Source organism: Microcaecilia unicolor, chromosome 6, assembly GCF_901765095.1.
Source record: "Microcaecilia unicolor chromosome 6, aMicUni1.1, whole genome shotgun sequence".
NCBI classification, from domain to species: domain Eukaryota; kingdom Metazoa; phylum Chordata; class Amphibia; order Gymnophiona; family Siphonopidae; genus Microcaecilia; species Microcaecilia unicolor.
In genome coordinates, this window is record NC_044036.1 from 51881287 (window position 1) to 51900274 (window position 18988).

General features: G+C 45.4%; 1 protein-coding gene across 1 annotated transcript in view; it reads left to right on the plus strand.

Moving 5' to 3' along the window:
* Positions 1–14228: 14228 nt before the first annotated feature.
* The window catches only part of LOC115471651 (medium-chain specific acyl-CoA dehydrogenase, mitochondrial-like), a 78054-nt gene continuing 73294 nt past the window's right edge, over positions 14229–18988 (plus strand). The window contains exon 1 of the mRNA XM_030205400.1: positions 14229–14432. Coding sequence (XP_030061260.1) covers positions 14409–14432 — 24 coding nt within the window. The 5' untranslated portion in view covers positions 14229–14408. The remainder of the gene's footprint in view (positions 14433–18988) is intronic.

Sequence of the window (18988 nt, forward strand, 5' to 3'; positions counted from 1 at the left end):
ACTTGCAGTAAGGCTCTTTTAAACACAGTCCCAATCGCATTCAGGCTTTGTGCGGGGTCAAAGCCTCGGGTCCCACCCTCTTGGTCAGCCTTATTCTCCTGACCTCCTCCCGCTTGACCCGGGCAGCCCACTATACCTCATGCTCAGACTGAGTCAGAGCCAACAGTTCCATGGGTTCCTCTGGTACATCCTCTGGTTCTCCTTGTTCCATCTCCTCTGGCTCATCTCCCCCTCCCTCCTCAGGAGCCCAGTCCATTTTCTCCTCTCCCCCCCCCTCTTGCAGCTGATTCCCTTTTTCCTCATTAACCGGGCTCTGGGGCTTTTCTTTCCCCGCCCACTTATTCCACCACCTTTTCCACCAAGGTGGAGCCTCATCTTTCTCCCTTTTTGGTTGGCCCCCTTCTGGAGCTTCTCGGATGTGCACCCTATTTCTCCTCTTTACTAGGTGCTCTCCTGGGGCTTTCTGGGACTTGTAGTTTTCTACCCTTATGTCCCTCTTGGGCAGGATCGGACCCTCCCCAGTATCTTCTTTCCTTTTTTGGTAGCTGGGGTTCCTCCCCAGCCTATTTCTTCCTGCATGCTCCTTACCATACTCCTTACAATATGTACTAGCTGATAGTGGAGTGGAGGAGTGGCCTAGTGGTTAGAGCACCGGTCTTGCAATCCAGAGGTGGCCAGTTCAAATCCCACTGCTGCTACTTGTGATCTTGGGCAAGTCACTTAACCCTCCATTGCCTCAGGTGCAAACTTAGATTGTGAGCCCTCCTGGGACAGAGTAATATCCAGTGCACCTGAATGTAACTCACCTTGACCTACTACTGAAAAAGGTGTGAACAAAATCCAAATACATGCACAGAAAAATGCTATTGTCCTGATATCATGAGGACATGTATTGCAGCATTTTTTCTTCAGACCCTCTGAACGATTGCACAGTGACCCAAGCAGATGAGCATGTACTGGAAGACCTATATATATGTTCAGATTGTACCCTATTCAGGCAAAGCTTTCCACATGCAAGGTTTAAGAGTGGGTACACACTGCAGCGGTTCCAGGCGTGATTCACAGAACAGTCTGTCTATCCTGGCACATCGGTAGGTATGAGTTCAGTAGGAGGCCTGCATTGCTAAATTGTAATGCTTGCCACTACTTGTTTCACACAATGTGGAAGGCAGTGTACAAACTATAAACTCACATCATTTATAAGATACCACACCGTACCTTCAGAGTGTAGGTACATTCTGCAACTGTTTTATACCACACCCCTTTCTCAAGATGTTAAATAAGCTGACAAACATTGGATAAGCAATAGATAACACCATCAGAAAATGACACAGATCACTGAGGAATGCCATTTTCCAGGAGCCTGGGAAAAACCTCTATAAGTGAGATGACGCACCTTTCACTTAGCCATGTACAGCATGTACCCCCAACACTATCAAAGAGACACATTCCCATTACTCATTGGCATGCCAGTTCAGGGTTGTTAACAACCGTTGCATAATGCATTTTGGGACAAGCACTGAAAAGAGCTGACTTTGGATGAGAGACTCAAAACCACTGAAATGCCAAGTAACCCATGTCCTGGTTGAAAATGTTTTGGCCCATCCTGCTGTTAAGGTGCCATCTCAATTGATTGATACCCATTGAGCTCTGTACCATTAGTCTCATCATGCTTCTGGATGGGCTGATTCAAAAACATGGAGTGTGACTCAAAGTGCAGGCGCAATTGTGTAACTTAGCATCTCTGAAACCCCTGCAGGTTTATAGAACTCCATGTCAATGCCGCGAGATCCTCATACAATGCCATTAATGCTGAAGAGCTCAGTCGGTACAGGGCAACAACCTGAGACTCTGGCTGCCCTTCTAAGATGGTACAGATGTGGAACGTCCTAGGGCGCCGGGACTGTACCTCCCACCTACAAGGATAGCGCTGCCTCTACACCGGTTGCTGCTCCTGTTCCTGCTGTGGTGGGTTCTCCTGCAACACCTGTTCCTGTACCTGTAGGTAGAGCCATTTCCATCATTGGCGTGTTCTCCTGCGTGCTAATTACCAGAGGTGTACCACTGCAAAAAATACACCAAGTCTACCTATTTTGCAGGTGTTAAGACCATCCATGTGTAACCCTGGTCTCAGCACACACTCACAGTTCAGGCACCAGCTAGCTCGTCACGAATCAGGGGCACCCAAGACTAGGGCCACACAGTTTACAGACAGGGAGGTTGATCTCTCTTTAACTTCTGACTTACTGAGCTGGGCGCGGGCCGGGGCCAGATAAAAATCTGGAAGACCATAGGGTTTTGAGCTGGGGCTTTATTTCTCTTTTACGCTCTGTTCTCTTTCCTTTGCCAGTCTGTAAGTAAATAAATTTCACTCTCACTCAAAGAAAAGACTCCAGTCCCGAGAGTTATGCAAAATAAACAAAGCTTTACTGAATATTCTGTAACAGGCAGTTCAAATCTTCTTTTATAAAACAATTTGTAATCTAACTTGATATAAGATGCAGACTATAAAAACAGAGCCAAACTTAGGGATATGGTCTATCTTCTCAAATTGAATTTATAATCCTACAGTATGAACATATTTACAGCTCCTTCTGTCCATACCCATCCCTTCTGGGTGAAACAACCCAAGGCTGTGCCTGTAGCACATGTGCAACAAGCAGATATTCCTGTGGATCAGACCTCCCTGTCGGTCCACACCCTTCAATAAGCATACTTCCCCAGGCTACCACCTTTGGCTCCGAACAGCTCTTTACTATTCGTGCTCACAGGCTGGGATCCCCTATTTCCCACCTAGAGTACTCCTCTTTCTCACGCTAAATGCTGGGATTTGCAGAAACCACCTCTTTTGGTCAGCCTTAGATTTTTGAACCCATCCAGGACTCCCCCTCTCCTCCTAGGGTCCCAGCAGGGGGACAGGCAACCAAAGATCTCGGGTACTGCCCAACAACTTTATTTATTAATTCCCTCCCCTACTGTCATTCAACAACTTGAAGCATTTTCCTCTGCAACTTACCCAGGAACCCACCCCATTGGGCTGGATCCTTTACCACCCACAACCTCAGAACTCTCCCCTCAGAAACTCTGGAAAGTTCTTTCATGATCTTTTGGTAATCCCTGTTATAATGGGGAATTACGCATGGTTGAATTCAAGTATTGATATGCAGGGCCGCCGAGAGACTGGGCAGGGCCCAGGGCAAGGCTGCACCCGTGGCCCCGCCCCATGCCCCCGAGGTCGTCGCCGCCGCAGTCCCCACCCGCCCCCCTCTGTCCGCCACCGGGACGGGCCCCCTGCATTGAAATCATCACAGCGCCTCACCTGTCACCTCGCTCCGTGACTGAAAGCAGCAGATCGGATTTGCCTTCCTTCAGGCTGTCCCTCCCCGTGTCCTGCCCTCATCTGATGTAACTTCCGTGAGGGCGGGACACAGGGAGGGAGGGCCCAAAGGGAGGCGAATTCAATCTGCCGCTGCTGCGCTTTCAGTCACAGAGGTGATAGGTGAGGCGCTGTGATGATTTAAATGTGGGGGGCCCGGCCCGGTGGCGATCGGGGACTGCGGCACTGGGCCCCCCTTGGAGGCCCGAGCCCAGGGAATTTTGCCCCCCCTGCCCCGCCTCTTGGCAGCCCTGTTGATATGAAGACCCAGAGAAAGAGGAGATTGAGGAAAAGAGGGAAATTCGAAGATGTGGTGAGGAGGGAAGACTGGAGATAGGGGAAGATCTTGGAAGGGAGGTTTGGGGAACTTGGAGAAACAAGAATGGAAGATGCACCATCTCTGGTTCCAACCATTCTTCCCATTCCCAGTCCCAGGGCCAGTACAAGGGCATTTGGCACCCTAGGCAAACCTTCAGTCATACAACCTCCCCTGAGAGTTTGAAAATGAAACTAATAATCATGATCTTATCATCATGACCCTTCTCACAACAATCCTGTACAAATGTATAATTGGACATCATACTTTTAAATATTAAACTTTGCTTTGTATAGATGTGTGTGCCCACTCTCACTGCAGGTAAGAAGATCGTGCTGTTGGTTCTTTCAGTTAGTGAAGCTGTCAAGACCTATTGCTTTGCCTTGATGGCTGCTGCTCTTTCCTATCCTTCATAAGCTGCCACCCTAGGTGATTTCCTAGACTTCCTAATGGTTGAGCTGGCCCTGCCCAGTCCTCACCCCCTCCCCATCTCAGTCCTCGTTCTCTTCTCTCCCCACCCCCTAGTCCAGGGGTCCTCAAATTCAGTCCTTGAGGTCCACAACCCTGTCTCGTTTTCAGGATTTCCATAATCAATATGGATGAGATTTGCAAACAGTGAAAGCAGTGAATGCAAATATATCTCATACATATTCACTTAGCGGTAAGGACTCACATGTTAGCAGCAATCATCAGCATGAGTATAATGCTGATTACCACCTGGTTAGCACCACATGCCGGAATTTTCTGGTGTGTAGTGGTGTACTGCAATGGATTTATAACCTGTTTCATTGACACAGACTACTCAATAATTACTATGGATTCTTTTGGATTTATATTAGGTAAATGAGACTTTTATTAGAGGTGCTAAAAACTACAATGATTAAGCTATATACACACAACGATTAGCTATATAACTAAAAAGAAACAATACCTATCTATAGACAATCATTACCTCACTGGTCTCTACATCTAAGCAATGTTAAGAGTTCCTAAACCAGGAAAAGAAGCAATAAAACAATCATCACTGGTCCTTACATCATCCAGGCTCTTATCATCAGCTGGGGGGGGCCCTGTTCACAGCGAAAGTCAGGCGTTTCTTTGACCAGGAAACATGGTTCTCTGCGCAGTTTGTACGTTACTGTCAGGCTTCTACCCTGGAAGCACTGGGTTGTGAGCCCTTGGACCACTACCGTGGAGCGGCAGTGGCAGGCAAGGTCACCTTCAAAGCAGAGATGAGGCAAGGCTGGACTGGAACCCCGGACTGGAGTTCTGCACTGGAATACACAGGCCTGGAACGCACCGGACGGGTGCGCACTGGACGGGAACCTACTGGACTGGGACACACTGTAGTGGAGCCCACTGGACTGGAACACACGGGACTGAAACCCGCTGGACAGGAACACACTGGACCTAGGCTTCACCTGCACTTAGCTACCATTCCCCGAGGGTTGAGCCCTCAGGTTCGGGCAGCCGGTAGGGCTTACAGGAAAACCGGAACTGGAACTAGCAAGCAGGAACAACAGGAATCAGGATACAGAATAATCACCCAGGAAATACACACTAGCTAGACAGAGACAGGATACACTCAGGATATACGTTAGCTAGGCAGAGCGGAAAACCGGGTAAACACTAGCTAAGCAGAAACAGGCTTAAGGGTTGACACACAAGCTGGGCAAAGCAGGGCTCAGGGTAAAGAGAGAAAACCAGGAATAACAGGCCAAGGGTATTGGGCTAAAGCTACAGCACCTCCACACACAGCCAGAGAAATAAACCCAGGCTGTAGCTGAGTATCTCCAAACCCAGGCTGAGAACAAACAAAGACTGAGGCTACAAACACTGAGGAAAGCACTAGAAAGACTAGCAGTCCCCAGACACTCAAACAGAGAGGCAGAGCCCACCCAGAAGGACTAGCAGTCCACAGGTACAGAAAGCAGATGGGTAGGAACCCAGAGACAGGCTTAGTAGCAGCGTAACAGAACTCTCACTAACCTGCTGACCTTTAGGCATGACACCATGCAAAGGCCCTGAATGCAAGCACAGCGCTTCCTTATGAAGGCTCTCACTGATGAGTCACCACCAGCAAGACAGAAGCACTGACCCCAAAGAGAGGCTTGACACACATAGGAAGTGAGCCCACAGGAAAAACAAGCAGGAGCCATCTTGGAAGCTGGCATAGAGCCGGTGGCAGCCATCTTAGATGCTGGCTCCCTAGAGAGGCAGAGCCCACACAGGTGAGGTCTAGTGGAGCAATCAGCACACAAAGCCAGAGCCAACACTAACACAAAGACAGACAGAAGCCAGCAGAGCTGCTGACCCCCAGAAAGAAGGTAAGGCTGAGGGTGGTCACGGCCACAGACGTGACAGTTACTCTCAGATGAGCTCCCAATTTCACTGAAAGAAACTCCCCTTTTTATAAGACTTAGAACTCATGTTCAGAGCTAAGGAAAATTACAGGAATGTACATAAGGATGCAGTCACATGCTTACGGCTCAAGTAAACAAACCACTGGCCAGGTGGCTCATCTCCTGAACTCCAACCACATCCTGTTTCCCTCCTGCACAAACTGACTTCAGAAACCTGCCGTATCTTCTATATTCCAATTTGTTTTACAGACCCCGAATGCACTGGTAGGTCAAGGCAGAGTTGAAAAACAATCTTTAAAATTCACTTCCACTACAAGTGGGCATGTAAAAAATGAAATTACCACCTGGGCCACACGGTAGCCAGGCAGTAGTTCCGAATTGACATGTGTTGGGCACAAGTAGGCACCTACGCAGCTTAGTGAAGAGGCCCCTTAATGTCCTTTGTCAGATGTGAAAACAGAAGAGTGCCGGCATCTTGTTTATCATTATGTTTGTCAGAAATGAGAGTTGTCCAATCCATGTGTTTGGCTGTGTTGTACCTGACCATGATACAATTTGCTGGGTAACCTCGTTCTTCAAATCTCCCAGTCATATTTGCAGCTTGGGTCTCAAATTCAACACAGGAGGAGCATAATCTGCAAAGACGGAGAAACTGGCTTGTTGGAATGTTGTCCATGAGGCTCTGATAATGAAAAAATGTATTCCTGTTGGTGGGTTTTCTGTAAATGGTAGTTTCAAAGTGATCACCATGTTTTTGATTATTATGTCCAAAAAGGCAATCTCTATAAAACCACCTATCATCTGAAATCTAAAATTTCTTATCACACTGAGTCAACAAAAAGAAAAAATCCTGAAATTGCTGATGATCCCCTTACCAAAGTACAAAAAGAAAATCTTTGCTAAAAAATGGATGATTTTGTAGAAATCACTCTTCAAATTCATTAACATAGAGGTTTGCTATATCTGGAGCCATAGTGGCACACATTACCATACCCTTGATCTGTTGAAAGAAATGTCCAACAAATTTGAAATAATTTCTTGTCAAGGTCAAACTGACCAATTCTACAATAAATTCAGTAGGGATTATGCTGTCACCTCTTTTGTTTAGAGTGAACCATATAATAGAAATTGCTTCGAACTGTGGAATGTTGGTGTAGTCATTAAAAAAGCAGTAAGGTCTCTCCTAATAATGTTAAGATGTTAATAATATGTGTAACATCATGAGGATTTCAGAAGCAGTTTGTGTTGTCTGAATTCTCCATGCTGTGCACAGTTCATTCAATGTTAGTGTTTCTATTGCTGGCCAATGCAACCCTGACAGCCAGTAAGAAGAGGCAGCTTGCATTTTGCTGGACTTTTCTCTCGAAAACACTAATTTCACCAGTAATTACTGTTTTCTCTTGGTTTTACAGAGTACTGTGATTATGGTGTGGTTGGTTGTGTACAATAAAAACTGGAAAGAAAAATAAAGCATTTACAAAACCCCATATAAACAATATTTTGCATTGTTTCTGTTTATCAGTAAAGTTTATTTTCGGGTAGTGGGTTGGTCTCCACTCTGGAGGCTAGCAATATTTAAAGGTAATAATGAAGGAGTCTTCCAAATAGGAGACACCTGAGTGTGAATAGATTTTTAATAAATATAGCTACTTGGTTTATTTATTTTATTTATATATTAGGATTTATTTACCACCTTTTTGAAGGAATTCAACTCAAGGCGGTGTACAGTAAGAATAGATCAAACATGAGCACTAGACAATTACAGCAGTAAAATATTCAAAAACAATACAAAGTATGGCATGGTATACTATTTACAATGGTACTAAGATAACTCTGGGGGTAAACACAACGTTCTGGTTTCAAAATTATGCTTCCATATACACACAGGAGAAACCGTTGTACAATACTTGAGTTACTTATTTTTTATCTAGTTTTAATAATTGCTGTGAATAACACATCAAAAAGGTGATAGCATAAAGCTAATGCTGTTAAGAGTGCTCAGTAAAAACATGCTGCTACGGCTGGGCTGCTAAAAAGCAACATGAAGTAGTCAAACATCATTGCACCCCTGCCCTACCTACCGCCACTTTGCTCATAATCAATAATCTTGGCAGTCACACACATATCATTAAGATCTCTATGATATGTAAACAAAATTTTTTTTTACTTAGCTTAGGGCTAGAGTGAGTAGAGCTAGAGTAGGTGTTGTGCTCTTCAGCAGTACTATAGCTTTCACTGATGTAGTCCGTGCTCGTGTTCATGCTCGTGTTTCTTTTATAAAAATCTTTCCATCTTTAATCAAATATCAGTCAGTTCACTTCCTAGATCCATATTCATTCCCAACACAACATGTGTTTCACTCTTAAAGCGTCCTCAGGAGAACTCATAAGATGATCAGGTGCTCAATCACATCGAACTGAAAGATCCAATATATAGACCATTAGCCTGCTATACTCTTGCAACAAATGTGAACTTCAATATAAATAGCAGACTCTTAAAGTCTAAAACATTGTGCTAATTAAATATATTGTCAAAGTCTCATGGCCTACCTGAAAGGTACGCCGTCTTGGTCTCCTGTGGCCAGCAGAAAAACGCTGACGCCTGCGCACTGATTAAGTAGATGAACAAAGAGTGACGTCACCGACATGTCATCCGTATAACCACTCTATCTCACGATTCAAGCCCTTCGGGACAACTGTGTCCCAGTAGAAAATAAATCTTTGTTCCCTCCGTTTTAATATCTTGGCTGCATCACCACCGTGAGGAAGCTTAATTTGTTTCAGTACAAGATATTTTAAATCTGAGATCTCATGACGTAGAGCAGTCCAGTGCTCTACTAAAGGAGCTTCCCGTTCTGAAGGCGCAAGTTGCTAATGTGTTCTGCTATGCGCTGCTTGATCTTCCGTGTAGTAAAACCAATATACCATTTGTTGCATGGACAAGTGATCCCATACACCACTTGAGTCGACTCACAACTAGTTATAGTGGAAAAGTGAAAAGGTCTACCTGTTTTAGGATGGATCACCCGATCAGTTTGCCAAACATATTGGCAATACACACATCGCATACATGTCCCCCTTTTCCTGCTGTCAAAATTTCTCTTGAATGGGACCTTGATCGTAATAATTCCCCCATATTCCTGGATCTAGTGTTAGCAAAAAGCGGATAATCCTTGAATTGTAACAAGGATAGCATTGGCCAGTGTTGTTTAATGATCTCACGGACATGACATGAGCTGTTCTTGTTGAATGGGGTAAAATGCATGTAAATCTTTCTTGTCTTCTCCTAAGGTGATTGCCCTGAGGGTTCAAGAGCCATTGTTGATGAGTATTCAAGGCTCGCTTCCAGGATGTTTTTAATAATTTAGGAGGGTTACCACGAGCGCTGAACCTGTTATACATGTGTTTAGCTTCCCGTCTGAAATTATCAGTCGTCCCGCATAGCTCGGAGCAGGCATTAGGGTTTTTGAAGAGAGAATGTCTTATGATTCTTTCTTTAACATCTGCCAGTTTTTCTTTAATTTTGAAGCAGGAAGCCCGTGCAAGCCCCTAAACCAGTAGTGAGAAACAAATGTTTCCAAGTCCGAGTAAAGCCAGAAGTGAAAGCACACATTGGCGCCTGTTCCCTGCATTTAAATATAAGCCTTCCAAGTAAAAAAAAATTGAAGCACCTATATTTAAAGGCATAGAATCAGACGCCAATGTGTGCTTCACATTTGGTTTTGCCTGGTACATGCACACAGGAACTGAGCTTATTGCGAAACTCTTCTGCACGTGTGCCAAACACGTTCTCCCCCTTGCTTTTGCTGTTACAGTGTGCATCTAATCTGAATATCATTTCCTTTGAGCATTGGTGAGCTAGTTTTCTGCACTATTCCAGCAGTATGCTTTCTGCACTGTTGGTTTACTGCAGGAGTTCTGAGCATCAGTCTGTCAGACTATCTGCAGTGTTACCCAGGCACCCTGCCACTTCCAACAATAGCAGGTAGGAGGAGTAAAGAACTATTTGTACCATCTGATAACATCACTGTACAGCCACCATGTTTATGTTCTAGGGTTACCATATTTTGTCCTCTCAAAAAGAGGACACATGCCTCTCCCCCTGCCCCACCCATGCCCCGCTCCTTTCACATCCTCACCCATCCCCTGTCACATATTCCCCTCCCCTCCCCCGGGTCACATATTCCCCTCCCCTGCCTCCCCTGTCACCTCCCCTCCCCCTTACTTACTATCTACTGCCTTGGTGGTCTAGTGACCTCTTCAGGGCAGGAAAGAGCCGCTTCAAACTCTCGGTGGCCATTTTGAATCCCGAGACCATCACAGCAACAGGATACAGGGCAAGAGCAGCGTTCTGGGCAGGAAAGAGGGGGCTCTTTCCTGCCCCGAAGAGGTCACTAGACCACCAGGGCAATAGATAGTAAGTAAGGGAAGATGAGGGTAGGATAGGCCCGCTGCTCGCCCGTTTGTCCAGAAATCCAGACAAACGGACCGACTGGCAAAACCTGTCTTGACGCCCGGACATATCCTCAAAAAGAGGACATGTCCGGATAAATCCGGACATATGTAGTAACCCTAGGCCCGACCATTAGGCCACCTGAAGTGGAGGCCTCAGACGGCAATCTTCAGGAGTGGCATCTGGGGGGGGGGGGGGGCAGCTTTGTGATGTTTTACCTCATCAGGGTGACTTTCCAAACCAGGCAGCAGCAGCAGCGATTCCCATACGCTGCCCTGCTGCCACCAGCCAGGGTCGGTCTTAGCAATTGCGGGGCCCTGTGCAGACCAATTTGGTGGGGCCCCATCTTAGCCCCACCCCTGCCCCGCCCCACCCCAGCTCCACCCTATTGATAAGATTATTCAATGTTTAGAAATTTTTTAATTTATGAAATTTCAAATAAAGACAAATGAAGCTAAACTTGTACAGAAAAACTGATTGAAATAATAAGCACAATGCTATCATGAAACCCCCCTCCCAAGAAATTATTCAGTTCAAGTCCACTATAATTAGTAGTTCCAATTCTCATAACCCGGGGGGGTCAGAGGTGCGGACACACAATCTCTCCACTGCAAAACACTATACACAAACTTGTGCAAAAACACACTCATAACCTTACCAAACCATAACAGCACTAATTCTAAGGACAGGATGAGCTACAACCTTATACATGGAAAGGCAGAACTGTAATTACACCAGGCTCTAAAACACTAATACACTACCTTGTGAAAAAAAAAAAGGGCTGCAAATACTACACGCTAGCAGGATACTGCACCTTGATCATACATGAAAAACACATGACACAACAGATATGAAGGCAAAATACTGAACTGGAAAGTTACCTCAAGAAGTCAGACTCAGCATGCAGCAATACTAGAAAAATTGAAACTTACATGCAAAATATCACAGATGCACACTTCCAAAAGCTGACATATTCCAATTAATAAATTCTGAATAAAATACTTTTTTTCTACCTTTGTTGTCTTCTGTTTTATGCAGTGTCTTCTTTCCATTTGATATTTTTTCTCTCACCATGTCCACCATCCTCCTGTTTCCTGTCTACCATCTGTAGCCCTGTCCCTATCCTTTCTCCAGTTTCAGCATCTGCCTCAAAGTGTTCCGATCCAGCCCTTAAATTCAGCAATTTTCCCTCCATCCATATCCAGCATTTCTCCTCACTCCCCTCCATCCATGTGCATCTACTTTCCTCCCCTCTCCTACATCCATGTCCAGCATTTCTCCTCTCTCCCTTCCCCTCCATCTATATGCATCTCCTTCTTTTGTCTTTCCTTCCCTCCATTCCTGCCCAACATTTCTCCTCTCTCCCCTGCCCTCCCCTCCATGTCCAGCAATTTCTCCTCTCTCCCTGGGCCCTGGCCTCCCATCCATGTCCATCCTTGTCAATGCCATCCTTGTCAATGCTCCTTTCTCCACATCCCTCCTGCTCCCATGTCCACCTGCCCGCCCTATTCTCTCTTCTAGTTCAACTATTTAGATTTACCTCGCTCCGCCTCCGACGTCTGCGCAGCATCAGTGAAAACGAGCCCTGCCTGTCTGACGTGTCACCACCAGCCTTCCCTTCGCTCGTTCGTTCCCTCAGTGCCCCGCCTTCTTCTGACATCATTTCCTCGAGGGTGGGACACAAAGGGAACGAACGAGCGAAGGGAAGGCTGGTGGAGAGACGTCAGACAGGCAGCGCTCGCTTTCACTGATGCTGTGCAGACGTCAGAGGCGGAGCAAGGTAAATTTAAAGCACTGGGGATGGAGCGGAGGAGGCTCAGGCTGACTGAGGCGTGCCGCGCGGGGCCCCCTTAAGCATGAGGCCCTATGCGTCCGCCTCGGCCTAAGACCGGCCCTGCCACCAGCACCCGCCTCTTTCCTTTACTGCAGCCGCCTGTAGGAAATGTTCTGATAAGGTCTTTTAGCTGCTTTGTATAATCCTGTCTTGGATCCTCAATTAGTTTCCTGTAATATGTATTGTCTGAGAGCTGTCTGTGCCCTTCTTCAATTTATTTTTGTGTGTCCATAATTACCATTGTGCCTCCTTTGTCTCTTTATGGCTGAGCTGGAAGAGACATTTCTGAATACATACCAGACCAAACCCCTAAAATACTACCGGTACATCGATGACATTTTTATGATTTGGACCGAGGGGGAAGAAACTCTGAAACAATTTTACAATTCCTTCAATACATACCATCCTACAATCAGATTCAAAATTGACTACTCCCCAGAAAAAGTCAATTTTTTGGACACCACGGTCTCAATCAACGATGGCTATATACAAACATCTATATACAAGAAACCCACAGATAGATGCGGCTACCTCCACAACTCCAGCTTCCACCCTTCACATACAAAAAGATCCATTATTTACAGAGAAGTCACAAGATACCACCGTATCTGCTCTGACCCAAGGGACAGAGACAGACACCTTGAAATCCTGACTGCATCCTTGGAACAGAAAGGCTACAACCCCAAAATAATCTCCAAGAATATTGCCTCCTCCCTCAAAACACCCAGGGAAAATCTGCTACAATACAAAGGAAAAAAAAGCCACAGACAGAATCCCCCTTATAGTGACATACAACCCAGAGCTAGAAAAATTAAGAAAAATCATAAAAGATCTTCAGCCTCTTCTCCAGGAGGATGAATTACTGAGAGAGATATTCCCATCCCCACCAGTGCTGGCTTTCCGACAGCCATCCAACTTAAAACACAAGCTAATCAGAAGGAAGCTCCCAACACAGACTCAAAAAGAAGAGAATGACACACATCCTTGCAATATATCCAGCTTGCAAGCTATGCAAAACATTTCACAGGACCCCACAGCCATTCACAAAGGAAAAATATTCAACATAAAGGAATCCTTTACATGCTCATCTTCCAATGTGGTATACATCATTCAATCTAAAAAATGTGACGAAGGATGCTATATTGGAGAAACAAGCCAGATGCTAAAGACAAGATTTAATTTACATAGACATCACATGAAAAATGCTGGTGCCAGCCAGGATGCCACGCCTATGGGGCAGCACTTTACAAAACCAGAACACTGTACCAGTGATTTCATAGTCAGAATCCTGAAAGGTAACCTTAAAACAATACAGGAACATAAGACCTTTCAACTCAGAATTATTAAATATTTTGACACCCACACAGATAGGACTTAACAAAGACCTGGGTTTTTCTAGCCCATTATAAACCATAAAGTTGTATTGCTCTGTTTGTCACTCTCCTGTCTCCATGCATATCTCACCTATCCACCCTCATCCTGTTAGACTGTCACTGAAATGCTTTGATGTTCCCAAGCATATCTCCCGGTCTCTCTCACCTATCCAACCCTATCCTGTTAGACTGTCACTGAAATGCTTTGATGTTTCACTATATATACTGTCATGTACCAACATTTGCTTATTTCCGATCTGACGAAGAAGAGCAGCTTTCGAAAGCTAATCAAGAAATGTATTAAGTTATGTCCAATAAAAAGGGTATCATCTTATTTTCTTTTCCATGTTTTATTTCTATTGGTTACTTTTAAAAGTGTACTAACATGGCTTCCACACCTCTCTACTGAACGAATATTTTTATCACATCATGCAAATCATAATAATCTCAGGGCGGAGGGGAGGAGTCTGCCCAGTCAGTGCCTCAGGCAGGTCAAGCAGCCAAGTCAAAACAATTGGTTGAATTTGCAACAGGATTTTCCTGGAGCTTCAATAAATTGAATCACAGAATTTCTTGTGTTATTGATGTCGGCTTCTGGATTAACTTGGATGTGACTTTGACTCCAGCAGCGGCAGTGAGAGGGCGAGAGAGAGAGAAGAACCCGAGCTACCAGTCTGCGGTGTACTGTGGAAACATGAGGGCTCTTAGAATGAATCAGGTGAGAGGTTCCTCCACCGGCACAGCACAGTAAAAGGGGTATGGGTGGGAGGTACCGAGTTTGCTTCCCCCATAATCCCAGCTCTAGCCAAGTGAGCAGTTGTCCTTCTCTTTTCTTAGAGGCACTCTGGCTCAGCCGCTGCCATTTCCCAGTAGGGTTGTTTATTTATTATTTTAATGGGGGTTTTCCCCTATTGCAGTTGGGCTGGGGTGGGAGGGGGGAAGCTACCGGCATGCCAAGTCAAAAGCTTTATTGCATTTTGGGAACTTTGGATTTAGTATGCCTTTTTATTAGTAAGTCAAGGCAAGTTACATTCAGGTATTTATTATGTATTTATTAGATTTTGCTCAACACCTTTTCAGTAGTAGTTCTAGGTGAGTTACATTCAGGTACTCTGGATATTTTTCTCTGTATCAGGGGGGCTCACAATCTAAGTTTGTCCTGAGGCAATGGAGGGTTAAGTGGCTTGCCCAAGATACAAGGGAGGCAGCAGCCGGATGGCAGGTATATATTCCTATCCCCTAATGCTCTTACACATAAGAGCCAGCTTTTCAAATTGACAGGGGGTGCTAACCCATCACAAACTTTACCCCTTCTTAGACATAGTAAAGGCATATATTGCTCATACTGGGGGTTCTTAAGCACCCACAGATCTGGCATCTATGTAATCATTAGGGACTGATACAGAAACTATTGCAAGATGGTAGGCTATGTTAGTTTGACATCTATGCACAAATTTCTGGGTGCATGATGCAGAAAAGGGTTTTTCACAGAAGCTAACCCTGCATAAACCTTTGTGTTAGACACCAGTGCACAAGCATATTAAAATGAATGATAATGAAACTATTAGTTCTTCTTGAACACCAGATCTGAGGAGACATAGAAAGGTTAGCTCATTCTTCTGCTCTAGGGTCTGGGAGAATGTAATGGTCCCAGTCAACAAAAAGACAACTGGTTTGCAAATACTAGATCAGCAGCAAAAACAGAAACAATATAAATAAAATCATCATTAGTAAAATCATAGGGGGTCTTATACTAAAGATTAGCACATGTTATCTGCAGTAGGACCTATAGGAGGGCTCTTTGGCAGTTAACATGCGCTTACCTTTAGTAAAAGACCCCACACAGAGGGGCATAATCGAACGGGCGCCCAGGTTTTCCTGAGGACCTCCTCACAGGAAGTCCCCGCGAAGGGGCGGGGAAACCCGTATTATCAAAACAAGATGGCGTCCATCTTTTGTTTCGATAATACGATCAGGGACGCCCAAATCTCAACATTTAGGTCAACCTTAGAGATGCTCGTCCTTAGAGATTGTCATCCCCGGTTTTTGGTGATAATGGAAACCGAGGACGCCCATCTCAGAAACGACCAAATCCAAGCCATTGGTCATGGAAGGAGCCAGCATTCGTAGTGTACTGGTCCCCCTCACATGCCAGGACACCAACTGTGCACCCTAGGGGCACTGCAGTGGACTTCAGAAATTGCTCCCAGGTGCTTAGCTCCCTTACCTTGGGTGCTGAGCCCCCCAAACCCCCCCATAACCCACTCCCCACAACTGTACACCACTACCATAGCCCTTAGGGATGAAGGGGGGGCACCTAGTTGTGGGTACAGTGGGTTTCTGGTGGGTTTTGGAGGGCTCACATTTACCACTACAAGTGTAACAGGTAGGGGGGATGGGCCTGGGTCCGCCTGCCTGAAGTGCACTGCAGTACCCCCTAAAACTGCTCCTGGGACCTGCATACTGCTGTCTTGGAGCTGGGTACGATATTTGAGGCTGGCATAGAGGCCGGAAAAAATATTTAAATTTTTTTTTGAGGGTGGGAGGGGGTTAGTGACCAGTGGGGGAGTAAAGGGAGGTCATCCCTGATTCCCTTCAGTGGTCATCTGGTCAGTTCGGGCACCTTTTTGAGGCTTGGTCATAAGAAAAAATGGACCAAGTAAAGTCGGCCACGTGCTCATCAGGGACGCCCTTCTTTTTTCCATTATCGGTCGAGGACGCCCATGTGTTAGGCATGCCCCAGTTCCGCCTTCACTGCGCTTCCGTCACGCCCCCATGAACTTTGGTCGTCCCCGTGACAGAAAGCAGTTGAGGACGCCCAAAATCGACTTTCGATTATGCCGATTTGGGCAACCCTGGGAGAAGGACGCCCATCTCCCGATTTGTGTCGAAAGATGGGCGCCATTCTCTTTTGAAAATAAGCCTGATAATGTTAAAAATAAAAATGTAAACAAAAACCATTTCTGTTCATACAGTGCTATTGCCCCTGAGGCAGCCCTAGGTAGGGTGAAATTTTTCCAAGTCGGGCATTTGTTTAAACCCCTCATGTGTTATTATAATACATCTACATTTAGATTATTTCCTTGTTCTGGTTTCTTCTCTTTTTGTTGTGAGAATTTAATGCCAGTTTATTATTTTTGCTATGAGCATAACAGTACCCTCAACTTACGACAGAACAAGAGGCGATGGTTCTATGCACGTCTGAGCAAAAAAAAAAAACTTTATATGTGCTGGAATGCAGGATACTGGGCTAGATGGACCATTGGTCTGACCCAGTATGGCTACTCTTATGTGCTTATAAGCTCTGAAACTCTTTGCCGGAGGAGGTGTTACCAGCGGTTAGTGTATCTGGGTTTAAAAAAGGTTTGGACAAATTTCTGGAGGAAAAGTCCATAGAGGGGCATAATTGAACAAAACGTCTATCTCCATGGGCGTTTATATCCAAGAACGGGTCTGTGAAGGGGCGGACCGAACCGTATTTTCGAAAAAAAATAGACGTCCATGTTTTATTCGACAATTTGTGAGCTGGGCGTTTTTGTTTTTCAGTGATAATGGAAAATGAAAGCGCCCAGCTCAAAAATGAATAAATCCAAGGCATTTGTTCGTGGGAGGGGCCAGGATTCGTAGTGCACATGACAGGACACCAACCAGGCACCCTAGGGGGCACTTTTACAAAAAAAAAAAAAAAAGGTAAAAGAGCTCCCAGGTGCATAGCACCCTTCCCTTGGGTGTTGAGCCCCCCAAATCCCCCTCAAAACCCACCACCCACAAGTCTACACCACACCTATAGCCCTAAGGGGTGGAAGGGGGGCACCTACATGTGGGTACAGTGGGTTTGGGGGCGGTGTGGAGGGCTTCCATTTACCAGCACAAGTGTAACAGGTGGGGGGGGGGGGATGGGCCTGGGTCTACCTGCCTGACATCCACTGCACCCCCTAATAACTGCTCCAGTGACCTGCATACTGCTGCCAGGGAGGTGGGTATGACATTTGAAGGTGAACATAAAAAGTTGTGAAACGGCATATTTTTGTGGTGGGAGGGGGTTTGTGACCACTGGGGGAGTCAGGGGAGGTCATCCCCGACTCCCTCCAGTGGTCATCTGGTCATTTAGGGCACTTTTTGGGGCCCTATTCGTGGAAAAACAGGGTCCAGGAAAAGTGCCCTAAATTCTCGCTAAAAACGCATATTTTTCTTCCATTATCGGCGAAAGGCGCCCATCTCTGATCGGCCGATAACCACGCCCCAGTTCCGTCCAAATTCGGCTTTCGATTATATCGCTTTATTCGTTTTTGTGAGATAAACGTCTATCTCCCGATTTGGGTCGCAATATAGATGTTTTTCTTTTTCAATTATAAGCTGGATAGTCTGCTATTGAGACAGACATGGGAAGCAACTGTTTGCCCTGGGTTTTCTAGTATGAAGTGTTGCCATGATTTGGGTTTCTGCCAGGTACATCTGACCTGGCTTGACCACTGTTTGGAAAACAGGATACTGGGCTAGATGGACCATTGGTCTGACCCAGTATGGCTACTCTTATGTTCTTATGGAATGTTCCATGCATAAATATTGGAAATGCAAAAAAGTTATGTATTAGAAATATTCCAGCAGATGTGTGCCAACTCTTTTGTTTTGCTTAGCTGTGTGCATAGATGCCCTCAGCACAGAATCTTGTGCATATGCTTCTTATGCAAATTTGAAGTGTGTAGAACTTATGTGCTAATATAATTAGCTTATTGCATCTCTGAACAAACCTTTGGTGTTATGTCAGCATTAGCAATCAGTGCACAGCTCTAATGCAAGCTGTTCTGTAGTTTGTACCTGAGGCAATGGAATGCTAAGTGACTTTTCTGAAGATCACAAGGAGTCACAGTGAGATTTCACTGGATGAAAGTCAAGAGCTGTGGCAGCCTTGAACTAGTGGCTTTGTTCCATCGCTCCCCGTGGACTCTTTTCCAGAAGTTGTCCAGTAAAGGCACAGAATCTTTGACCTGACCTCTTTATGGGGGGACACTTTCCAAACTGTTAGATCTTCTTTCCCCAGAGGGCTATAGAGAAGTGCAAAACTAAGAAAATGATCAATAGACCACATGCGGATTAATCTTCATAAAACAAATACCAAGTAAAAATAAAGGTAGTAAACTCAAGGATCGCCCAAAGAATAAAAACAATCACATTTCAGTATACAAATTAATACACGCATCAACCTTTTCCTATATGAGTACGCAATTCTGGAACGCACTACCACGACCTATGAACTGACCAACTTCCGCAAAC